The sequence below is a fragment of the Melospiza georgiana genome, chromosome 26 (genome assembly GCF_028018845.1).
Source record: "Melospiza georgiana isolate bMelGeo1 chromosome 26, bMelGeo1.pri, whole genome shotgun sequence".
NCBI lineage: Eukaryota > Metazoa > Chordata > Aves > Passeriformes > Passerellidae > Melospiza > Melospiza georgiana.
This window is the reverse complement of record NC_080455.1, coordinates 4773500-4794672: the sequence shown is the minus strand read 5'-3', so window position 1 is coordinate 4794672 and position 21173 is coordinate 4773500. Positions and strand designations below refer to the sequence as shown.

Below are 21173 nucleotides of genomic sequence, written 5' to 3'. Positions count from 1 at the left end.
GCAATGGGTGGGGCGGCTCCCCCGGTGCTCCCGGTGGCACCGGCCCACCGAGCAAACCCAGCGATGGGCGGGCGCTCCCCAGCACACAGAGCCCCGGCCAGCCTGCGGGTGTCACCCCTGTGCGACAATCCACAGCAGCAGAGGCTGCTCAGCTTCAGGAATCCCCGGCTCGCAGCCGGCTTTGTGTCACATCCCGTCAGCTGTGCCCGCTGCCAGCCGCAGCCTCACCCAGTCCTGCCCGCGGGGAGCGGAACATCCGCCCCAACACAACATCCCGAGCCCGCGGGGATCCTCCCACCGGCTCTGCCACAATCCTGCACCTGCTGCCGACACCACCCCCAGGGCTCTGGGCACTTCTGCTGCTCATTGTGGCACTTGGTGCTGCCAGGAGGTAAGAAAGTGGCCACTAAAAAATAATAAAAAAAGCTTTAATGTCTTACAGCAAACCAGGAATTGAACAGTATAAATAACGATCAGACAAGTTTAAATAAATAACCCCCGGCCCGACACGCAGCTGGTCCTGGAGGAAGGGGATGTGTCTCACATCCCAAACCACCTCAGCCCTCCCCAGCTGCCCCTGTGCAGCCACAGCCCAGCCCCACACTTTGTTCCTTCTGGGTCACTTCACTGCCCAAAGCAGCTCCACGGGTCACAGCCTCCACATGAGTCCTGGATAATCCCTGAGAGGGATCTCCCAGCTGGGACACGGAGCTGCTGGGCACCATCAGAGCAGGCAGGGAGTGTGAAACTGGGAATCTCTTGCTGGGCTCTCCAGCCAGCTCCCCGTGCTCACCGTCCAGCTCGGAGAGAAGCCCCAGCCAGCGCTGCTCCCACCCTCCATCACTCCACAGGCTTCACCTTGGCTATGAACAGCGCCGTGGCTTTGCTCAGGAACTCCTCCCTGCTCATGGAGGAGCCCATCTTCCTCTCCTGCAGCGCCTGGTCCATGGCCAGCGCCAGCCTGTCGGGGCCCAGCCTGGAGCCCGCCTCCAGGTAGCGGCCGGGCCGCGGGCCGTGCCCGGCTCCCAGCGCGTCCTCCAGCGCCCGCAGCACCGCCTGGCACAGCCGGCTGTCCGCCGAGTCCCCGGCGCCCAGCACGGCGAACAGCGCGTCCGCTTTGGCCGCGAACTCCAGCAGCACGCAGCAGGTGAGGACGCCGTAGCGGAACACGTCGAACGGGACGGCCTCGTGGTCGCGGCACCGGACGCGGCGCAGCAGCTCGGCCGCCGCCTCGGCCGGGGCCGCCCCGCGCTGGCAGATCCGCCTCAGCAGCTCGCTGTAGAGCCGCCCGTCCACGCCCGCCGACCGCCGCCGCCCTCCGCAGCCCAGCACCTCGTAGGCCGCGCCGGTGTTGCTGTCGAAGGCCGTCCTGTCGCGACATGGCACACACACACACAGAGGCGGCCTCGCCCCCCGTCCCCGCCGCCCCCCGCCGCCGCCGCTCGCCGCACCTGTGCGAGTGATGAGCCAGGCACACGTACCACAGCGCCCGGGCCAGGCGCTGCGGCGGCCCCGGGGGTTCCGCCGCCGCCTCCGCCAGTACCAGCCGCTCGAAGTACTCAGCAAGGAAGGACACGGGCTCGGCGGGCCGCGCCTCCAGCACCTTGAGCAGCGCCTCCCGCACCATGGCCGTGACGCCGGCTCGCAGCAGGAACTCCGCCGCGCTGCCCTCCGCCGGCCCGCCGCCCCCCGGCGCTGCCCGCCCCGGTTCCGGCAGCCCGCTACCCCCCGCCGGTACCGGGGCGGCGGCCGCTCGCCGCTTCTCGTACGCCGCCATCTTGGACCGCGCTTCCGCCCGGGCCGGAAGTTTTGATGCCGCCATCTTACAGGCTGGCAGCCAATGGTGGGCAGGAAGGCTGCGAGGGAACGCCGCCATTGGGCGAGGCCGCTGCCGCCATCTTGAGTGTGGGCAGAGGGTCTGCGTTATCAACGCGGCTGGCGCCGCGGCCGCCATGTTTGCTGCGGGCAGGCCGGGGTGCCCTGGGGCCGTGGGACAGGGCCCAAAGGACACTGTGAAAAATGCATGTGTTTTATGATTGGCTTTTCTCAAATATTACAATGAATATTATATGTGTTCTTGTAGAAAGTAATGCTGTATTAATTCTCTTAAGTATTGTGTTAAATATAGTTTTAGGTTATAAAAATTGTTAAAATAGAAACGATGCTATGTGGGATACTTTTTTTAAGAAAAGGACTTGCAGCGAGATAGCAGCCACAGGACACCTAAATCTTTCAGAGAAAAAGAATTTATTGCTTTCTTATCAGAAGAAACGAACTTCTTCCCACCTCGAAGGCGCTGTTGGGATTCGGAGGAAGAAGTTGACACTGACCAGACAGAATCCTGTGTTTGAATGGAATTTATGCATCATGTATGAAGTGTATGAATATGCAACAGGCTATTGCTTTTAAGGGTTAATCCTTTGTTAACTGTGTCCTTTTTCGGGCTCGTGCTGCCCAGAAAAAAGATACCTGGACCATCCATAACTCTTTGTATTTGTTGTCTCATATTGTCTTAATCCAAACTGTCCAAATTATTATCACTCCAATTGTATCACTATTTTTATAACCATTTTATTCCTATTAAAATTTTACAAACAAGTGATTGGGCGTTTTTCACAGACACTTTGCTGAGGGGCCCGAACAGAAACAAGCCCTTTATTGGAGCACCGGTGCTGGGCCCACGCTCCCCCGGGACCTCCATGCTCCCGCCCGTGTGCCGGTACCGGGAGCTCCACGCACCCGGTGATCGGTGCCAGCCCGCGGGGATCCAGTCCTGTGTCACCTGTGCTCATTGTCCTTTCAAACTTTGCCTCCCGCGGCAGCTGCTCCCCTCCTGCTCCTTCAGCGACAACCGGGGATAGCAGGGACACCCTGGAGGGCCAGGGCTGCCACCCGGCTGTCCCTGTCCCGGGACAGCGGCTACCGGGATCGGAACCGCTTCCACAGGCGTCGGGACACGGCAGCGGTGGCGATGAGCCCCAAGAGTGATCCCGCTGTGCCCATGGCGATGGCAGGGCTGGAGCTGAAGGAATCTGCAAAGACACGGTGGGGTTATTGCATGGAAATGCCGAGGGGTGAGCGAGTCACAGAATAATTCACTGAATAATTCACTGAATAATGCACAGAATTCATAGAATAATTCACAGAATAATTCTCAGAATAATTTACATAATTCATAGAATAATTCACAGAATTCATAGAATAATTCACAGAATAATGCACAGAATTCATAGAATAATTCTCAGAATAATTCACAGAATAATTCTCAGAATAATTCACAGAATTCATAGAATAATTCACAGAATTCACTGAATAATTCACTGAATAATTCACAGAATTCATAGAATAATTCACAGAATAATGCACAGAATTCATAGAATAATTCTCAGAATAATTCACAGAATAATTCTCAGAATAATTCACAGAATTCATAGAATAATTCACAGAATTCATAGAATAATTCACAGAATAATGCACAGAATTCATAGAATAATTCTCAGAATAATTCACAGAATAATTCTCAGAATAATTCACAGAATTCATAGAATAATTCACAGAATTCATAGAATAATTCACTGAATAATTCACTGAATTCATAGACTAATTCACAGAATAATTCACAGAATCACTGGGTTGGAATACACCTTCAAGACCCAGTCCAACCCATGCCCCAACACCTCAATTAAACCACGGCACTCCAAGCCCCAAAACAAAGTGCAGCACAAGGTGTGGGGTTTTCTGGTAACTTAATTTCTTGAGGTCTTGGGAAGGTCTGGAGAAGCCTCCTGGACATCCCCCCAACCGTGGCACGGACACGAGGGGCTGCAGCCCACCCCAGCGATAAGCACAGGGGTCCGCAGACCAGCAGCACTCACCATCCACCACCATCACCTCCAGGCTGGCCACCTGTGCGCGGTGGTGGCCCCGCAGGACGCACTGGTAGTGCCCCTGGTGCCAGGGCTCGGCGCTGTCCAGCCGCAGGGCGGAGCTGCTGCCCGCAGACTCCTCCCGGTACTGCCCGAGGGCTGCGGGGGTCCGCAGCCAGCGCACCGTGGCGTTCCCGGTGCACCGAGCGTGGCACTCGATGCGCAGAGCCCTGCCACGCGTCCCGGTGGGTGGCAGCGACCGCATCTGCAGGCTGCAGGCTGGCATTGTCCCCACAGGTGGCTCTGTCGCCGCAGGGAGGGTGCTGGTGGCCACATGTGCCCTGTGGGTGCTTGCCGTGGGGTCCTGGGGCACTGAGGGCTCCGTGGAGGGGGCATTGGTGACAGCAGCCAGATCCTGAGTGGTGCCAGCACTGGGGTCCCGTGTTGTGGTGGGGTCACCTGTGGGGACACCTGGCCCTGGAGGGAGGGCTGTGGTGGCCACGGTGGCTGTGCTGGGGCTCCCCGTGGAGGTGGCCACGGCTGGTGTCACCACAGCTGCAAACACAGCGAGCCTTGGTCACAGGGGAGCTCAGCTCGCTGCAGCCCCGAGGTCCTCCAGCCCCAGAGCAAAGGGGCAGTGCCAGGAGGGACGGGGATGGGAAATTCAGGAACGGTGCAGCTGCTTGGCAGAGCTATTTTGAGGAGCGCAGGGCACCGGGGGACATGCAGGTTGTGGTCCCCAGCCCCTCCTGGCACTCACCCTCAGCCCTTGCCACCAGAGATGCCACCCTGCTGAAGGTCTCCTGCCCGACGCGCAGCGTCACCTCGCACCTGAACTCCACCCCTTCTGCCACCTCTGTGCCCTTCACCGGCAGGCTGGAAACGATGCTACACAGCTCCTCCTCATCAGGATCCTCGCAGTCAGGGTCTGTAAGGTTCTCCAGCACGTGGTGGCCCCGGTACCAGGTGAGGGCCAGCCCAGTGGGGGGGTACACCTGCGTGGCCGTGCAGGTCAGGGTGGCAGGGTGCCCTGGGCGCAGGGTGTGGGGAGATGCCTCCAGGCTCAGCGTGTCTGGGAGGGCTGAAAAGGAGTCAGAGCAGGGTCAGGGGTGATTTTTAGCTCAGGAGGAAAAGGGCTGCCCTGGGGATGCAGGATTGTGCTGGGAGGAGGCAGTGAGGGATGGGCTGGGGAGTTGTGACAGCGTTCACAGGGGTCTGAGGATGAGGGAAGAGATGAGGATCTGACTCCATGTTTCAGAAGGCTTGATTTACTATTTTATGATATATATTATATTAAAACTATACCAAAAGAATAGGAGAAAGGATTTAATCAGAAGGCTAGCTAAGAATAGAATAGCAAAGAATGATAACAAAGGTTTGTGGCTTGGCTCTCTCTGAGCTCTGATTGGCCATTAATTACAAACATCCAAAATGGGCTAATCACAGATGCACCTGTTGCATTCCACAGCAGCAGATAATCAACGTTTACATTTTGTTCCTGAGACCTCTCTCAGCTTCTCAGGAGGAAGAAAATTTCTAAAGAAAAGAATTTCCATAAAAGATGTCTGCGACAGGCAGTGCTTACCATAAACCTTCAGCGTGACACTTTCCTTGTAGTCCTTCCCATGGCATCTGCCCTCGCAGAACGTCGTGCCCTCCATGGCCACCGTGGCGTGCTGGATGTGCAGGATGCTGTGGGTGGAGAAGGAGGAGATGGTGCCCAGGGCTGTGTCCAGCCCCCTCCACTCCACCTTGCCCCCTGCACATGCCAGGGAGCAGTTCAGCTCTGTCGAGCCCCCAAAGGGCACCACGGGCTCCCGAGGTGTCACCACCATCCTGTCAGCAGGGCCACCTGGGCAGGAGGAGAGTGCAGGGTCAGGGGACAGCCACCAGCGCTGGGACAGCCGCGGTTTGGGGACAGGGAGCTCCTGAGGCTGTGGGGTGAAGCGAGGAGAGCAGCTCGGGGGTTTAGGGTGGCTCTCGGCCCCATGGCACTCACCGCTGCAGCCCCACAGCGAGCCGAGGAGGAGGAGGAGGAGGACAGGAGCCGGCTCCATCACCCACAGGGCAGCAGCAGCGCTGGTTTTCCCTTCTTTCATTCCTTCCCCTCTTTCCAGCTGCTGGCCGGGGCTGTCTCCTTCTGGCCGCCGGCTCCAACCTCAGCCCTTCTTAAGCCCCGTAGGAACCGCCCCCAGGAGCAGCGGCCCCAGGATCTCCACAACTTCCCGCCCGAGGGGTATTTCCAGAGGGAGATTTCTGATTTTCTTCCAAGTGCAGCTTTTGCACAACACCCAGCCGAGGGCCAAGCCGGCAGCCCCTCCAAACCCAGGAAAGTCCCTGTCCTGAAGGGTCCCTGTGAAACTGCAGGGCCCTCATCACCCCAGCAGGGAGCCCTGCCAGGCACTTTTAACACCCCAGGATGTGGCTCAGATCCAGCTCTATCCCTGTTTTTTTACAGGGATCACTCCCTCAGAGGCTCTGGCAAACCAAACTTCCCCTGACCCCAAGAGCTGCTAGGGCATTGTGGAAAGGGCCCTGCCAGCCCCTGTCCCAAAAGCAGAGCCAGGATCTGTGGTCAGATCTGTGCTGAGCTGATTATTCCTGTTATTCCTAAAAAAATGGCATTTTCAGGGATGGAATCAGGTGTTCCTGTGAGGCTTTGTACAGATGGAGAAAGTGTCACCACAGAGAAGGTGTTGAGCATCTGCATTATCCAGCATCTGTCCTGAATCTGGCATCACTGGATCTGTCCCTGCTGGGTCTGGCACCACTCCCTCATTCCTGCCCAGCTCCCCATGGAGGAGTGATGGCCAGCCCTGTTGGGGAGCTGATTATTCCTGTTATTCCTCAAAAATGGCATTTTCAGGGATGGAATCAGGTGTTCCTGTGAGGGTTGATCTTGTTCAGATGGAGAAAGCGTCACCACAGAGAAGGTGTTGAACACCTGCATCATCCAGCATCTCTCATGGGTCCCTGCTGGGGTCTGGCATCACTCCCTCGTTCCTGCCCAGCTCCCCATGCAGGGATGAGCCCTGTTCTGCCCCATTCCCACCCTGCCAAAGCTGGGAAAGGTCCCAAAGGGCTGAGGGAGGGACGTGCCCATCTCTGCACCCAGTGCCACCACAGGACTTGGACATTTTGGGACATTTCCCAGCTGGGAACTGCTCTGAGAGGCAGCTCCATGCACTGGGCGTGCCATGCATCATTTTAGAAGGTCATGCCATTAATTCTCTCGAGGGTGCAGGAGGCCTCAGGGCAAGGAAAGTGCTCTGTAAACACTTCCCACCAAATGTGCTCACTCAGCCGAAGCAGGTGATTAATGGAGCTGGGCTTTTTGTTCCTTCCATCCTGTGTTAACAGAGCCACATCCCGGATTTTCCAGCAGCCTCCAGAGCCCCCCTGGCCAACCCTGGGACAAACCATGGCCAGGGCTGCTCCCACACTGCCAGGATCTTCCCAGAAATTTGTTTGGGAACCTTGGGGACACACACAAAAGTGGTGCCAGGGTTTCACTTGCCTCTCCCACAACCCTGATTGTGGCAGTGATGCGATGAGAAAAATCCCTGAATCAATTCTGAATGAGAGCTGAGCATTTAGGGAAGCACCTCATCTTAAAAAGAAGCTTTTTCAGACTTTCCTGGACCTTAAGAAATTAGTAGTTACAAGAACCTTGTGCTGCACCTTCTCTGTTTTGGGGCTTGGAGTGCCACAGAGGGGACAACACAGTGGAAAATGGAGTCAAAACCTGAAAATCCTCCAGTTCCAAGGGCTCAGCCACAGAACCAGGGGACTGGTCCAGCTCAGAATGACGTGGCAGAGCTCCCAGAGCAGCTCTTGCTCACTCTGAGTGGTGAACCCACCATAACCCCTGCTCCACCTCCTGCTTGGTGGAATTCAGACCTTCCCCACAGGAACAGCACCAGGTTGCGTGCACAGGGCACAAGGAGCAAGATTACACACCGGGAGCGTTTTGCAACCCACAGGAAGCCTTTGAAGGAGCGAAGGCAATGCTGCTTTTCCAGACTCGGGGGCCTGAACACCTTTCCTGGAGGCAGATTGTGCTTCCTCCCTCAGGGGCAGGCAAAACTTTGTGCAGAGATGCTGCTCAGGAAACAAAACAGCTCAGTGTGGAGACACAGAGCAGCAAGGGACCAGTGCTGGCTGCAGCACAGGATACCCCCAGAGCCCCTCGGGTTGGGGTCTGTCACCAGAAGGGACAAAGCTTTGCCCCAAGAGCCACCACACCAGTGCAGGATGTTGTTGAAGGTCAACACCTGCCCTCTGTTCTCCAGCCACCACACGTGAGACGAGTCACAGGTTTTCTCTCAATTAAAGATGGAAACAATAAAACAAAAGCTAATTCAGTCTGGAGGAAATGCATACAGAAGCACCAGGCTGCGTAATGGCTCATTTTTCCAGGATACCATCCATCAAGCACCAAGAGCTGGCTTGGAAGTGTTTATATATTTTTTTGGATTATATTAGTCACTTAGGACCATCCTCAGCCGCCACAAAGAGTGTTTAAATGAGTCAGATAAGATCTAAATTAGGCCTGGCTGAAAAATTAAGACAATAGGAGTTGAGATGACTAAAACCAGGCCAGGAGGAGGCTGCAGTGGGGCAGGGACTGCTTCCCATCCTGGGCTGGGGCACGGACTGGTAACCCTCACCCAGCTCTCCCAAATCTATCCCACACCTTAATTCTCAAGGGGAATTTAAATTCTGGGCAGAGGCTGCCTGGTACCACAGGTGATGGAGAGGAATAAGGACAGAGACCTTTGACACAACAGGAAAGCAGCAGTTTAATAAATAATCCATCAGAGGGAGAGATTAGCCAGTTCCAAACACAACCTGAACCAAAATAAATACATTTCATCATTAGCTTAAAAAAAAAAAAAAAAAAAAAAGAGAGACAAACACACGTGATGGTGAACAGTGAGAGAGCAGAGGTGGGGCCAAGTGCCCACGTTTTAAAGATACCACAGCTGTCAACAGCCTTTGGAGTGCAGAAAAAGAATAAAAACAGGGAAGTAAAAAGTTCCTACTTTGCAAAATTAATGGCAGAAGAGAAAGCAATGGTGTAACTCAGGTTTTTAATGCAACGAGATCAGCTGAAACTCACTCGACCTGCCAGGGCTGCCGACAGGCAAATTGAGATGATTTTTGCCTCGTGTTTGGGCATTGCTGTTACCATCCCAGATTTTGAAGTCCCTTGCAGACAAATCCTGGGAATCCCAACATTAAACAGCCAGGCTCAGGCACTGCACAGCAGATCAAGCAGATTTTAAGAAAAAAAAGACTCCTTTTTAAAAAGTTGCTTTTTCATAGAAAGTAACGAGAATTGGCAAAAACCAGCTGAATGCTCCACGCAGCCTTTCCAGCCTCCACGTGGGATGCTGCAGAAGCACCAGCCCTTCAGAACAAGCTGTTCTTCATCTGGCTCTGGTGACTTCAGCTCCAGCACTGCCTGGCCCAGCTCCTGCTCTGTCCCGTGGAGGCAGAGCAGGAGGGAAGGGGAGGCACCGGGCTAAGGCCCCACCAAACCAGGTGAGAGGAACCCCAAGAGGGTAAAAGGGGGATCCCTGCTTGCTCCCTGCACCTCAGAGCCCCTGCTGCCAGCTCTGCACACCAGCACAAGCCACTTTTCTGACGGGGATGGCACCTGTGAGGTCCTGCTGCTGCCTGGTGCTGTGCCCCCCTCCATCCACCCACTGCCATATCCCCACCCCAGCTGCACCAGTGCCATCACTGGTGACCAGTGGCACCAAAACACTCCAGGCCCACCATGTCAGCATCACCAGAAGCTCAGGGGTGAGGGACATGAGCTGGGAAAGAACATTCTGGACAGTTCTGGGGTCTGAGGGGAAGGAGAGGCTGAGAGGCCACAGGCAGCAGCAGTGGTGAGAGGGAATGAGATCAGAAACACATTGGTTTCAATAAACTATAAGGGAGAGGATTTTTAAAAATATATCTCTATATACTTTATATCATATAAATTATGCTCATCTTTTTTGTAACGTGTCGCTGTATCGTACCCGTGAAGCTCTGAGGTAACAATTCTATTTTTACTTCATCTGTGTGTGAGGGAAAATCCTACTTCAGCTCACTTTATCCCATATAAATCATCAGATTGCCAGGACTTGGGAAAAGTCCCGTCTAAAAAAGGCATTTTTGTGAGGAACAGAGGTGGGGGAACTGCTGCCTGGAGGTGCAAGTGACAGGATTTCCTTCAGGATAAAAGCTTGCCATGCACACACAGTATACTGACCATCCCACTCTTGTTTGGGAATTGGGAGTGTCACCACAAGGAGCTTGTGGAAAGGGAAAAATGGAGTCATGGCAGGTCAAGGAAGTTTCTGCTGGCTCTGCTCCTCCCCAGACCTGCAGCCAGATCCATCTCAGCATCCCTCAGTGTCCCAGCTGCTCCCAGCTCTGAGCACAGCAGCTGCCACCAGGCCAGATCAATGCAGAACAAACTGTCAATTCTTTCATTTAAATACCCACCTCTGATGAAATGGCATTTGCAGTCACTGCTGTGCCAGTCACTGCCTCCCTTTTGGCTGCTCTCCCCTGGGGAACCTTCCCCAAACCCACAGAGAGGAGACCCCAGGCAGAGAACAGCCAAGGCAAGACTGGTTTGGCTGCTGCACCCTCAAATCCTTTAACAAAAGATTCCTGAAGTGTCCTTGGTTTGGTCCTTACTTCCCAGAACTGCTCAATGCCACCACTTCTTATTTACTCAAATCAGAACAATTGTTTCCTGCCCTCTGCCACATTTCTATAAACAACCACACGTTCCCTGTTTGCCTCAGCTCCTTTCAGCACCTCCTGCTCTTTCTGAGCACAGCTGAGCCTGCAGCAGAGGCTGCACTTCCACTGTTCCACCAACAAAAGCCTCCACAGCAGGCTCAGAAATGCCACGTGGAATCCAAACCAACACAACCTTCACCATCAGGATCAATCAGGTTGAGAACAAACCAGCTCTGGACGCTCTTTGGGGTTAGCATCAGATGGAAGGAGCCCAGAGGCAAACCAGCATGCTTCACACAATGCTCAAGGCAAACAGACATTTCTGTGACCTTTCTCCCAGGAAACCACTCGTCTCCAAAGTGCTCAGCACAGCCAAGCTGTTTCTCCAACCTGCCAGAGAATTGTATCTCCTAAACAACCCTCACAGCTCCAGGAAAAGATTTCTGAAAATAAATTCTTCTACCTACTGCCAGTGGAGGCAACAGGCAAATGCCACCTCAGAGTGACAAGAAAAAAGAAAACCAAACAAACCACAGCCATTGTGGCCATGCAAGTGTTTGTAATTCGTGGAGTTGCCCTTCTCAGCTGCAACTTCTTCATTTTTCTCCTCTTCATCAGAACATGAAGTCAGCAGATTTAGATTCTTTTGGTCTAAGTCTCACTTGGGGCAGAGAGGAAGCTCAGAGCTGCACCCCCTGTGCCTCACACACCCCCTGTCCCCTCAGGGTGCCACCACAGCAACAGCATGGAGCAAATGCCAGATTTGATTCCAGGGGCAGCTCCCACCAAGGCAGAGGGTTTGGCAGGGCACACAGGGCTCACTCACAAGGGCAGGTTTGCCTTCCAGAACAATCCCTCCAGTGGAGCAGCTCCCTATCTCCCCTCTCCATCAGCACCAGGTGATACAATTCCATTTTTTTGCACCAGCTGGGTGTATTTGGCTCAGAGGGACACCTCATCCCTCCTCAGTAGCTGTTAGTGGCACAGTCTGTGACCTTGGATCCCTCTCCCCTTCCCTGAACTCCTGCTCAGTCCATCCTCGATGCGGAGTCGAGCCTGGGGCAGCTCCCCTGTCCCACCTCACACACTGCTGTCCTCCAGGAGGGGCTCCTTGCCATCTGACCCCCCAGCTGGCGGGCTGTGGGGGTGAGCCTGAGCCCCTGCACTGTGCTTCTTGTGGCTGCCTGACCTCAGGGCCAGGTTGTGTTCGGGAATGAACAGAGCCACCAGCAGCGACAGCAGCACGGAGCACGCCCCGAACAGGAAGGGTGGCCCAGGGATGATGCTGCTCTGGAGAGAGACAGAGAGACAGGAATGATTCAAGCACGAGGGCAAACCCAGCCCAGAAAACAGAGCGAGAAGCTGAGCAGGTACCTCATCCGTAGGGTTGGCCATGTTGGGTTTGGAGGCCTTGCCCAACGTTTCCACCTCGGCCATTTCGTTCAGCTCCACATGGAAGAGATAGAAGACAAAGCCATAGAGTGCTGGCCCCAGGCCATTGCACAGACCCCGAATTCCAGTGATCATCCCCTGCACCACACCTGGGGACAGAGGGAAAACAGGGGAAATGCCTCCAGCTCTCCAAAGAAAGCCAGTTTCTTGTTTAATTCAAGTGAGTTTCCCTTGTTTTATTCCAGGATGCGTATTTAGAAACAAGACCAAGCACTTGGATCTGGGCTGATGTGCAGGGGAGGGGTTTGCAGATGAGCAGCTTCACTCAGTGCCAGGTTCTAGAAAAATCAGTAATGCAGGGCTTGCTGCTTTGCAGGCTGAAATAAGCATGGGCACATCAAGCAATAATTTCCAATGAGCTAGAATTTAATTGAGGACTCAGATGTACTGTGAGGCAGGCAAAATGCAGCAGCCTCCTCTGGGTGTGTGGTGTTGCCCTTCTGAGGCATTTTCATGACTTGGGAGTTCCCCAGTAAAGCACCAGCCGTGGTCAAAGATAAGAATGTGAATATTGCTGTGAGCACAGCTGGCACAGATGTTCCTGCCAACCCCTCCCCTCCTTGTGCCAGCTCCATCAGATGTGTGTCACTGTCATATTTTCCCAAAAAAACTCTTTGCCCAGGATTGGCTCCTGGGAAGCTGAGAAGCTTCAGAGAAAAATGAAAATAATAATTATCTGATTTGCTTCTCCTGTCTTTTGCTGCTTTGGAATGTGGTTTGGACATTGTTAGATTTGCTTCATGTGAATTGTTTTGACTTAATGACCAATCATGGTCAGGACTCTGTCAGGACTCTGTCAGGAGTCACAGGTTTTCATTAGTACCTTTTTTAGCCTTCTGTCTGTATCCTTGCTCTATTCTTAAGTAGAGTTTTAATTTAGTATTCTTAATATAATATATTAAGAATATAATATATAATAAAATATTATATTTTAGAAATTATTTTAATATTATTTATATGTTCAATATTTTCATTTATATTATTTATCTATTTTCTAGATTTTATATATAATAAAATATTTAACAGGATATATTATATTCTAATATATTATTCTAATATAGTATTATATTAGAATATATATTAATATTATATTATAATATATTATATTCTTTATAGATCATAAAATAATAAATCAGCCTCCTAAGAACATGGAGTCAGATTCCTCATTCCTCCCTTTGACAGGGTCTCAGAAAATATTTAGCCTTCTGTCTGTATCCTTTCTCTATCCTTTAGTATAGTTTTAGTTTAGTATTCTTAATATATTATATTTTTAATAGAATATATTCTATTCTAATATATTATTACATTATTATATAATTATATTATTCTAATATATTGTTATAGTATAATACATTATATTCTGATATGTTATTATATTCTTATATTAATATTATAATATTATATATTGTTTTATATTAGAATATTATATATATTATTATTATTATTAGAATATTATACATTATTTTATGATCTATAAAGAATATAATACATCAGAACATAATAAATATTCTAACATATAATATTCTTTATAGATCATAAAATAATAAATCAGCCTCCTAAGAACATGGAGTCAGATTCCTCATTCCTCCCTTCGCCAGGGCCTCAGAAAATCCCCCAGATGTGTCCCCAGGCACTCACCCTGCTGGTCAGGGTCTGTGCTCCTCGACACCATGGCACTGATGGCTGGGAAGGTGATGCTGGACATGGCAGCCACAGCTCCTGCTGCCCACATCATCCTGGGGAGGAAGAGGCAGCTGTGAGGAGCAGCCCTGAGCCCTCACCCTGTGCTGCTGCAGGGTGGGAGAGGCCACAGAGGGACAGAAATGTGGGCAAACCCTCACCAAGGCTGTGATCCAAAGCCATACCAGGCAAGCTGCAGGATCTGGAAGCCCAGGCCCAGCAGGATGGTGTTTTTATTCCCTATGGAGCGCATGAGAATTCCCAACACCACTGTCTGCAAAGAAAAACAGGAGTTTTCAAGGCAGGGGCAAAGAAAGAGGGCAGGAACCTGAGGGATCCTTATGGGATCCCTCCCAATTTTACATCTTTGTTTCAAAAGTCTGTGTTGCCAGAGGAATTCTGACAACTCTCAACTCAGAAATTTTGGACTGCTCAAGCTAACACAGAAATTGCTTCTCACCTGAGCCAGTATAGAGAGAATTCCAACGACACCAATAAAGGCTGCTACAGTCTCTGAGGAAAAACCAATGACCTGTGAAAACATCAAAGAGGGATTTTCAGGCAGATTTGGAACAAGAGCCCCTCTATCAATGTCACTGATGTTTACTGAACTTCCTTCTCAGGGGCCTGCACATTATTAACTGGTCTGACATAGGAATCAAATAGAAGATTTTCCTCTGGCTGAAAAATGGTTTTAAATCACTGCCTGAAGGTGGCACAGCCAGGATGGCCAGGCAGGCACCAGCAAGGAGCCAAGCCAGGCTTGCCCCAGGCAATGCCCAGAGCAGTCAGCACTCACACATTCCTCAGGAGAGCTGGAACAAATCACTATTTCTTACAATTTCACTATTTCTTACAATTATTGGCCAAGAAAAGCCACCTTGGGACAGGTGGCACAACTCTGATTGTATTTATAGAGCTCTGATTGTATTTATTTCCTGCAGCCAGAGCTTTGAGAGACTGACCTGTCTCAGGTAGAGGAAGAAGCTGGAGTACTGGCCGGCCTCAGGAAGGTAGGAGAGAAAAACTGTGATGCAGATGAGCAGCACTGTGGAGTCCTGACCCACCTTCCTCAAGGACTGCAGGGAAAGGGGTGGGGAACAAGAAACAACGTTTTAAAATTTGACTTTATATCAGTGAAAAATCTCCAGGTACAAAACCAGCAAAACCTTAAAAATCAGCAGGACTAAAGCAAAGATTAAGCATTACCAGCACATAGGAAAAGAGAAGTGTTAGATTTTCTACAAATTTTCTACAAATCCATTTCCCACACAGCAGCAGGCTGTGAGCAGCACTGTGGAGTCCTGACCCACCTTCCGCAAGGACTGCAGGGAAAGGGGAGGGAAACAAGAAAAAACGTTTTAAAATTTGAGTTTATATCACTGAAAAAACAGGTACAAAGACAGCCAAATCAAGGACTTAACACCTTAAAATCGACAGGATTAAAGCAAAAATTAAGCATTGCCAGCATATAGGAAAAGAGCAATGTTGGATTTTATACAAATTTTCAAAAAAAATTCTACAAATTTTCTACAAATCCATTTCCCACACAGCAGCAGGCTTTGAGCAGCACTGTGGAGTCCTGACTTACCTTCCTCAAGGACTGCAGGGAAAGGGGTGGGAAACATTTTTAAAAAATGTTTTTAAGTGTTTAAAATGTTTAAATGTTTTAAAATGTTTTGACTTTATATCAGTGAAACATCTCCATATATATAAAATATTTGTATTTTATATATAATATAATTTTATATTACATATAAAATAGAAAGCCAAACCAAGGGCTTAACACCTTAAAAATCAACAGGATTAAAGCAAAAATGAAGCATTACCAGCACACAGGAAAACAGCAGTGCTGGATTTTCTAGAAATTTTGGACAAATGCATTTCCCACACGGCAGCAGGCTCACTCACAGCGAATGGGTCAGCTTGTTCCCAGGAGATTGGGGCTCCCCAAGAGACAGGACGCATCTCCTCAGGCAGGGACTCGGGCACAGCCAGCAGGATGAAGCCAATATCCAGCAGAGCCACCCCTGAAGCCAGCACAACCACCAAGGTGTCACCGTAGGCTTGGGACAGGTACGCGCCGATGGCCGGGCTGGTGACCAGGCTGGCAGCAAACGTGGCTGACACCTGGAAAAATAAAAATTCCCTACAGCTTCTTCTTCCTACAGCACATTTCCTCCTCCTCAGTGAGCCAGGGAAATCTTTTTGGCATCTTTGATGGAAAACCCATTTCCTAGAGCCCATTTCCTAGAGCCCATTTCCTCCTCCCCAATAACCCAAGGAACTCCTTCTGGTATCTTTGATAAATAAGAATTCACAGCTGACAGATTCTCTTGGTGCAGCTGGGCTAAATTCTAGCAAAAAGGGAATCAAAGGTGTCCTAGGAATGCCTGGATGGTGCTGTAAAGCTAAATTGAGGGCAGGATCATAGCAAGCATCACAGGCTGCCCTTCCCTGGTGTGGAAAAGGGAAGGGCCAGGCTGGTTCAGACACAGCCAGCACTAAGAGTGGGCAGGTATCAGTCTCCCCCTCAGAGCTAAACCACAAACATAAGGACAAGGAATCTGTATGATCAGTCAATAATCTCCCACCCTAATTTTATATCTCTCCTACCTTCAAAGCCCCAGATATTTCTGTCAAGAGCCAGGCCAGTGACTCAGCTCCTTACCAGGCCGTACGCCGTGCTGCGCTCATGCTCCTGCGTGATATCAGCAACGTAGGCAAAAATCACGGAGAAGGTGACAGCAAACACTCCAGACATGGAAATGACAGCAAAGTACCACCTGCAAGAGCCCGAGGCACAGTCAGAGAGCAGCCACACCATGGCCCACAGCTGCTGAAGCTGAGCCTCTGCTTTGTTTTGCCTCCAGTCCATCCTGTTCCAGTGCACCAGAACATGGAGTCTTGTCTGGAGACCCCTGAAGTTTTATCATTTATTTTCCCTAAATAATGCTCAGTGTATTATTTCCCAGAAACAATGCACTGAGTGAGGAACAAGCACAGAGGACAGAACAACCCTTAATTCCCAATTAAACCCTCCAGAAGCAGACAAATCAGTCTCTAGGCTGAGCATCCTCCTCCATTCTTGAGATGGATGAGATTCTTCCATCTCACCCTGAAAGGAGCAGCTGCAAACCCTCATCCCTCAGCCCCTCCTCAGACCCCTGGGGCTGCACTGAGGGGGAACTCACCAGGGGCTGATCTTCATCAGGGGAATTGGTGCACACGTGAAGAAGACGGTGAGGAGGAGGAAGGATTTCCTGCCCCAGACATCAGAGAGAGCACCAATCAGTGGGGCACTTAGGAAAGAGAGCAGACCCTGGGATGGACACACAGACAGACCAGAGGACAGAGAAACCCCTCAGTGAGAGCTTCCAACAACATCAGGAGGAAACAACCCATTCCTGATTGCTCCAACGCTGTTACAACAACAGAGCAGTTTAATAAAATCCCCAAAACCAAATCCTGAGCACTCCTGCTCCCTCAGAGCTCTGCTCTGGGCACCCAGGCAGCCCTGCCAGGACCTGGAGAGCTGCTGGCACAGCTCCAGCATGGCAACAGCTGCTGCAGCTCTGGGGAAAGCTTTCCCTTGTGTGTGGAGTATGTGGAGACAGGACAATGAGAAGACAGGGCCATTAAGCACAAATAAAATTATTCAAAGCCTTGCCACGTCTCCCAAGCCTGCAGGGCAGAGCCTTTCAGTGCTGGGGCTGTTTTCCAAGATCCTGTTGGCAGAGACAGTCAAGAATTGTCTGTGCTGCCTAATTCCTCAGTCAGAATTCAGGAATATTCCCTGTTCACAGGGAATATTCACTCAGGAATATTACAGGGAATATTCACTCAGGAATACTGCCTGTTCACAACTGTTGCCTGCAATGCTGCTCTAGTGCAAGAAACTCCCCAGTCCCACAGCACATCCCAGCCTGGAGGTCACTGAGGCCACTTGGTTTTAATTTCTATCACCAATAAATTTAGAAATCACTGATTTTCACTCTGTTATGCTCCAGAGGATGGGCATAGTGCTGATCTCATGCTGGTGAGATTAATTCCAGCTGAAACACTCATTCTGTTGTAACTCCACATTGTCACTGCTGCTTGGTAAAATCAGCTGTCCCATATCTGTGTCCTCCCTTTTGCATCAGGTTTGCCAGAACCCTCCCAAAGTGGCCAAATATTGGCTGGCATCAGCAAATTATATAAATAAATAATGGCTTGTTCTTCTTGCAGATTTAAAGGAAATCCTGGAAGGAATATTCCTCACCTTGACTCCATGAATCAGACCATTCATCAGGAATGTGTGCTGAGGAAAAGTCTGGTGTAAGACCTGCAAAGGAAAACAAACAAAAAGCAAATGAAAAAGTCAGAGCTAGCAACTTCTGCAGAATTTCTGCGAGCCAGAGGACTGGAAGGGCAAAATCCAGGGAAAAGGGGAAATATCCTGCCAACAATGCCTCTATGTGAGGAGCCTTTCCCAGTATGGGAAATCACTGCCTTTAAATGCCTTTAACCATAAAAATAAATGCCTTTAACACTTTGCAGGTGTATAAATCACTCCAGCATGCTCAGAAAGCCTTTCCCCATCACCTGAACTCCCTCTGGTTTTATTTTATGTCACCATATCCCTTCTCTGTGTATCCCTTTGTGCTGTTTGCTTGATTTTATATTAAAATATAAATAATATTTCTATTTTAATATAAATGTAATATTAACATAAATATAATATTGGATATAATATTCGTATTTTAAAATTCTATTTATAAATATATTTTCTATAAATATATAATAGATATTTTTAATAAAATTTATGTTAATAAATATAATTTTAAATATATTTTACCACAGAATCACAGAAATTCAAGGCTGGAAGAGACCTGTAAGATCATCAAGTCCAACCCATGTTCTAACACTTCAACTAGATCATGGCAGCAAGTGCCACTATTATATTATAATATATATTATAATATATATTATAATATTATATATATATCTATTATATTATAATTCTATTAAAAATATATATGAATTATATAAATTATATAAAAAGATAAATTAAATAAATAAAATAAAATTTATATGAAATTATAAATTATATATATAATATATATAATAAATATAAACAATATTCTAATATATAATATATTTATATTTTTATATATAATATATATAGACATTTCTATATAAATATATATTTAACATAAATATACATATGTATTATATATTAAAAATTATATATTATATAATATATAATATACATTATATTATATATTTATATATTAAAATAGATATTTATTTATTTATATTTTATATTTAAATATAGATTTATAGACTAATGTATCTAAATGTATTTTTTGCATAACCAAACCCTCCTTTTCCACAGTTGCCCAGTGAAAGGTGGTGCTAAAACCTTAATTCTCAGGAGAGCTGCCATGGGCACACACTCACCGTGAGCATTGGCGTGGTCAGCAGCCCCCAGGCAAAGAACTCCAGGAAAATCACCACCACTGCATGGTACACACTGGGCTCCCCAATCCCCTGGCGCTGTAAAAACACAGGAAAATAAAAAATAAAAAATGAAAACCTTTCAGCAGCCTCAGAGAGGGCTCACACAGCTGGGGGTGTGGTGGTGATTTCAGGGCTTTCAGAATGAGGGAAGAGATGAGAAGCTTGACTCCATGTTTCTGAAGGTTTATTTATTATTTTATTATATGTATCATATTAAAACTATACTAAAAGAATAGAAGAAAGGATTTCATCCTTGAAAGGAATGGAATGACAATAAAATCTTGTGACTGCTCAGAGAGCCCAAGCCAGCTGACTGTGATTGGCCATTAATTAGAAACAACCACATGAGGCCAATCCCAGATGCACCTGTTGCATTCCACAGCAGCAGATAATCAATGTTTACATTTCATTTTTAAAGCCCCTCAGCTTCTCAGAAGGAAAAACTTTAAAGAAGTGATTTTTAATAAAATATATCTGTGACAGGGGGATCCCGGACACGAGCGGAGGCAGCGAGAGACGCTGCTCTGAAATGATTTTTTCCGTTCACAGCCAGCCCAGGGCGCTTCAATCCACCCTGGCCGGTCGGTGCGGGGTTCCCTGCCCGGTGCCGCTCCGGTTTTGCCGCCCAGGAAGCGGCGCAGACCGGCAGGTGCAGCGCCCATCACGGCATCCTCAGCATCCGCCGCAGCAGCGGGGCCGCTTTGAGGAGCGCGGCCCACCGGGGCCAGCCCGCACCGAGTACCGGGTACCGGCACCGCTCCGGTGCCCGCCATCCCCCCGCCATCCCCCGCAGCCCCGCGCTCACGCCGGCCCCGTCCCGGATCACGATCTTCTTGGCCAGCAGGACGCTGCGGTTGAGCCGCTTCTTCTTCTTCTTCTCGCCGGTCATGGCGCCGCCGGGCCGCTGCCGCTCACCGGCCGCCGCGGCTGCCCCATCCTCCCCGTGGCGGGCCGGGCCGAACCGGAGCGGGCCGCGCTGCGCAGAGGCCGAGCCCGGGCCCGGCACCAGCACCGGACCGGGACCGGCACCGGGCGGGGAGCGCCGGGCCCGGCGCTGAGGGCGGCCGTGCGGAGCGGAGGGGGCGGCTCCGCCCGCTGGCCCCGCCCCCCAACCGGGAACAGCCACTTCCGCCGCGCCGCTCCTCGCGTCTCATTGGCTGCTCCGTAGCTTCGTCGTCGGCCATTTTGGTCTGTGATTGGCTGAACTGGTAAAGGGGGCGGGGATTTCTCGGTGGTTTGGGCGGGGCCGTGACGTCACGGTCCGGCGGTGGCACCGGGAACGGGCGGTGGCACCGGCTGCGACCCAGGGCCCCGGGGAGCCTTGAGGGGCGGCTGCTGCTCCGCCACGGGCACCGCACCCGGCTGGGGCAGGCCGGGGCAACAAGGACACGCGGCCGCCCCGGGGCTGGCGGCACCGGCAGGGCCGCGTCTGTCCCGGCGCGGCTCTCCCGGTACCGAGCTGCTGGCTCTGAACTCAGCTCCGGCATCCCGGCGTGGTGACAGCCAACCACCTTCCCAGGACGATCCCGTCTCATGGATCCCATCCCATCCCATCCCATGGAACAAATCCCATGGATCCCATCCGATTCCATCCCCAAAAATCCCATGGATCCCATTCCATCCCGTTCCATCCTGTCCCATCCCATCCCATGGATCCCATGGATCCCATGGATCCCATCCCATCCCATCCCATCCCATCCCATCCCATCCCATCCCATCCCATGGATCCCATGGATCCCATCCCATCCCATCCCGTCCCATGGATCCCATCCCATCCCATCCCATCCCATCCCATCCCATTCATCCCATCCCATCCCATCCCATCCCATCCCATCCCATCCCATCCCATCCCATCCCATCCCATCCCATCCCATCCCATCCCATCCCATCCCATCCCATCCCATCCCATTCATCCCATCC

The 21173-nt window shown here is 50.6% G+C and overlaps 3 protein-coding genes across 3 annotated transcripts; all 3 read right to left on the bottom strand.

The window, feature by feature from the left end:
* Positions 1-414: 414 nt before the first annotated feature.
* TPGS1 (tubulin polyglutamylase complex subunit 1) lies at positions 415-1777 on the bottom strand. Its single transcript, XM_058040933.1, has 2 exons — positions 1452-1777; positions 415-1369 (listed from the first exon to the last, which is right to left on the bottom strand). Exons 1-2 carry the CDS (start codon positions 1775-1777, stop codon positions 841-843), a joined length of 855 nt encoding a protein of 284 aa, XP_057896916.1. The 3' UTR covers positions 415-840.
* Positions 1778-2604: 827 nt separating this feature from the next.
* On the bottom strand, positions 2605-5923 carry MADCAM1 (mucosal vascular addressin cell adhesion molecule 1). Its single transcript, XM_058040949.1, has 5 exons — positions 5866-5923; positions 5452-5718; positions 4627-4947; positions 3876-4421; positions 2605-3032 (listed from the first exon to the last, which is right to left on the bottom strand). The coding sequence occupies exons 1-5, from the start codon at positions 5921-5923 to the stop codon at positions 2920-2922; spliced, it is 1305 nt and encodes a 434-aa protein (XP_057896932.1). The 3' UTR covers positions 2605-2919.
* Positions 5924-8643: 2720 nt separating this feature from the next.
* Positions 8644-20212, bottom strand: LOC131093683 (hippocampus abundant transcript 1 protein-like). Its single transcript, XM_058040954.1, has 12 exons — positions 20059-20212; positions 19194-19289; positions 18013-18075; positions 16943-17070; positions 16420-16534; positions 15660-15878; positions 14714-14827; positions 14209-14280; positions 13910-14022; positions 13707-13804; positions 11991-12157; positions 8644-11906 (listed from the first exon to the last, which is right to left on the bottom strand). The coding sequence occupies exons 1-12, from the start codon at positions 20140-20142 to the stop codon at positions 11697-11699; spliced, it is 1479 nt and encodes a 492-aa protein (XP_057896937.1). The 5' UTR covers positions 20143-20212; the 3' UTR covers positions 8644-11696.
* Between the last annotated feature and the right edge of the window lie 961 nt (positions 20213-21173).

Excerpts from the sequence above, each read along its gene's own strand:
- TPGS1 (XM_058040933.1), bottom strand. The coding sequence starts at position 1,777 with ATGGCGGCGTACGAGAAGCGGCGAGCGGCCGCCGCCCCGGTACCGGCG. Across the intron at positions 1,370-1,451 it reads CTGGCTCATCACTCGCACAG|GACGGCCTTCGACAGCAACA; the intron begins GTGCGGCGAGCG and ends ATGTCGCGACAG.
- MADCAM1 (XM_058040949.1), bottom strand. The coding sequence starts at position 5,923 with ATGGAGCCGGCTCCTGTCCTCCTCCTCCTCCTCCTCGGCTCGCTGTGG. Across the intron at positions 4,422-4,626 it reads TCTGGTGGCAAGGGCTGAGG|CTGTGGTGACACCAGCCGTG; the intron begins GTGAGTGCCAGG and ends CTGTGTTTGCAG. Across the intron at positions 3,033-3,875 it reads GGAGGTGATGGTGGTGGATG|ATTCCTTCAGCTCCAGCCCT; the intron begins GTGAGTGCTGCT and ends GTGTCTTTGCAG.
- LOC131093683 (XM_058040954.1), bottom strand. The coding sequence starts at position 20,142 with ATGACCGGCGAGAAGAAGAAGAAGAAGCGGCTCAACCGCAGCGTCCTG. Across the intron at positions 18,076-19,193 it reads TGACCACGCCAATGCTCACG|GTCTTACACCAGACTTTTCC; the intron begins GTGAGTGTGTGC and ends TTTCCTTTGCAG. Across the intron at positions 17,071-18,012 it reads GTCTGATTCATGGAGTCAAG|GGTCTGCTCTCTTTCCTAAG; the intron begins GTGAGGAATATT and ends TGTCCATCCCAG.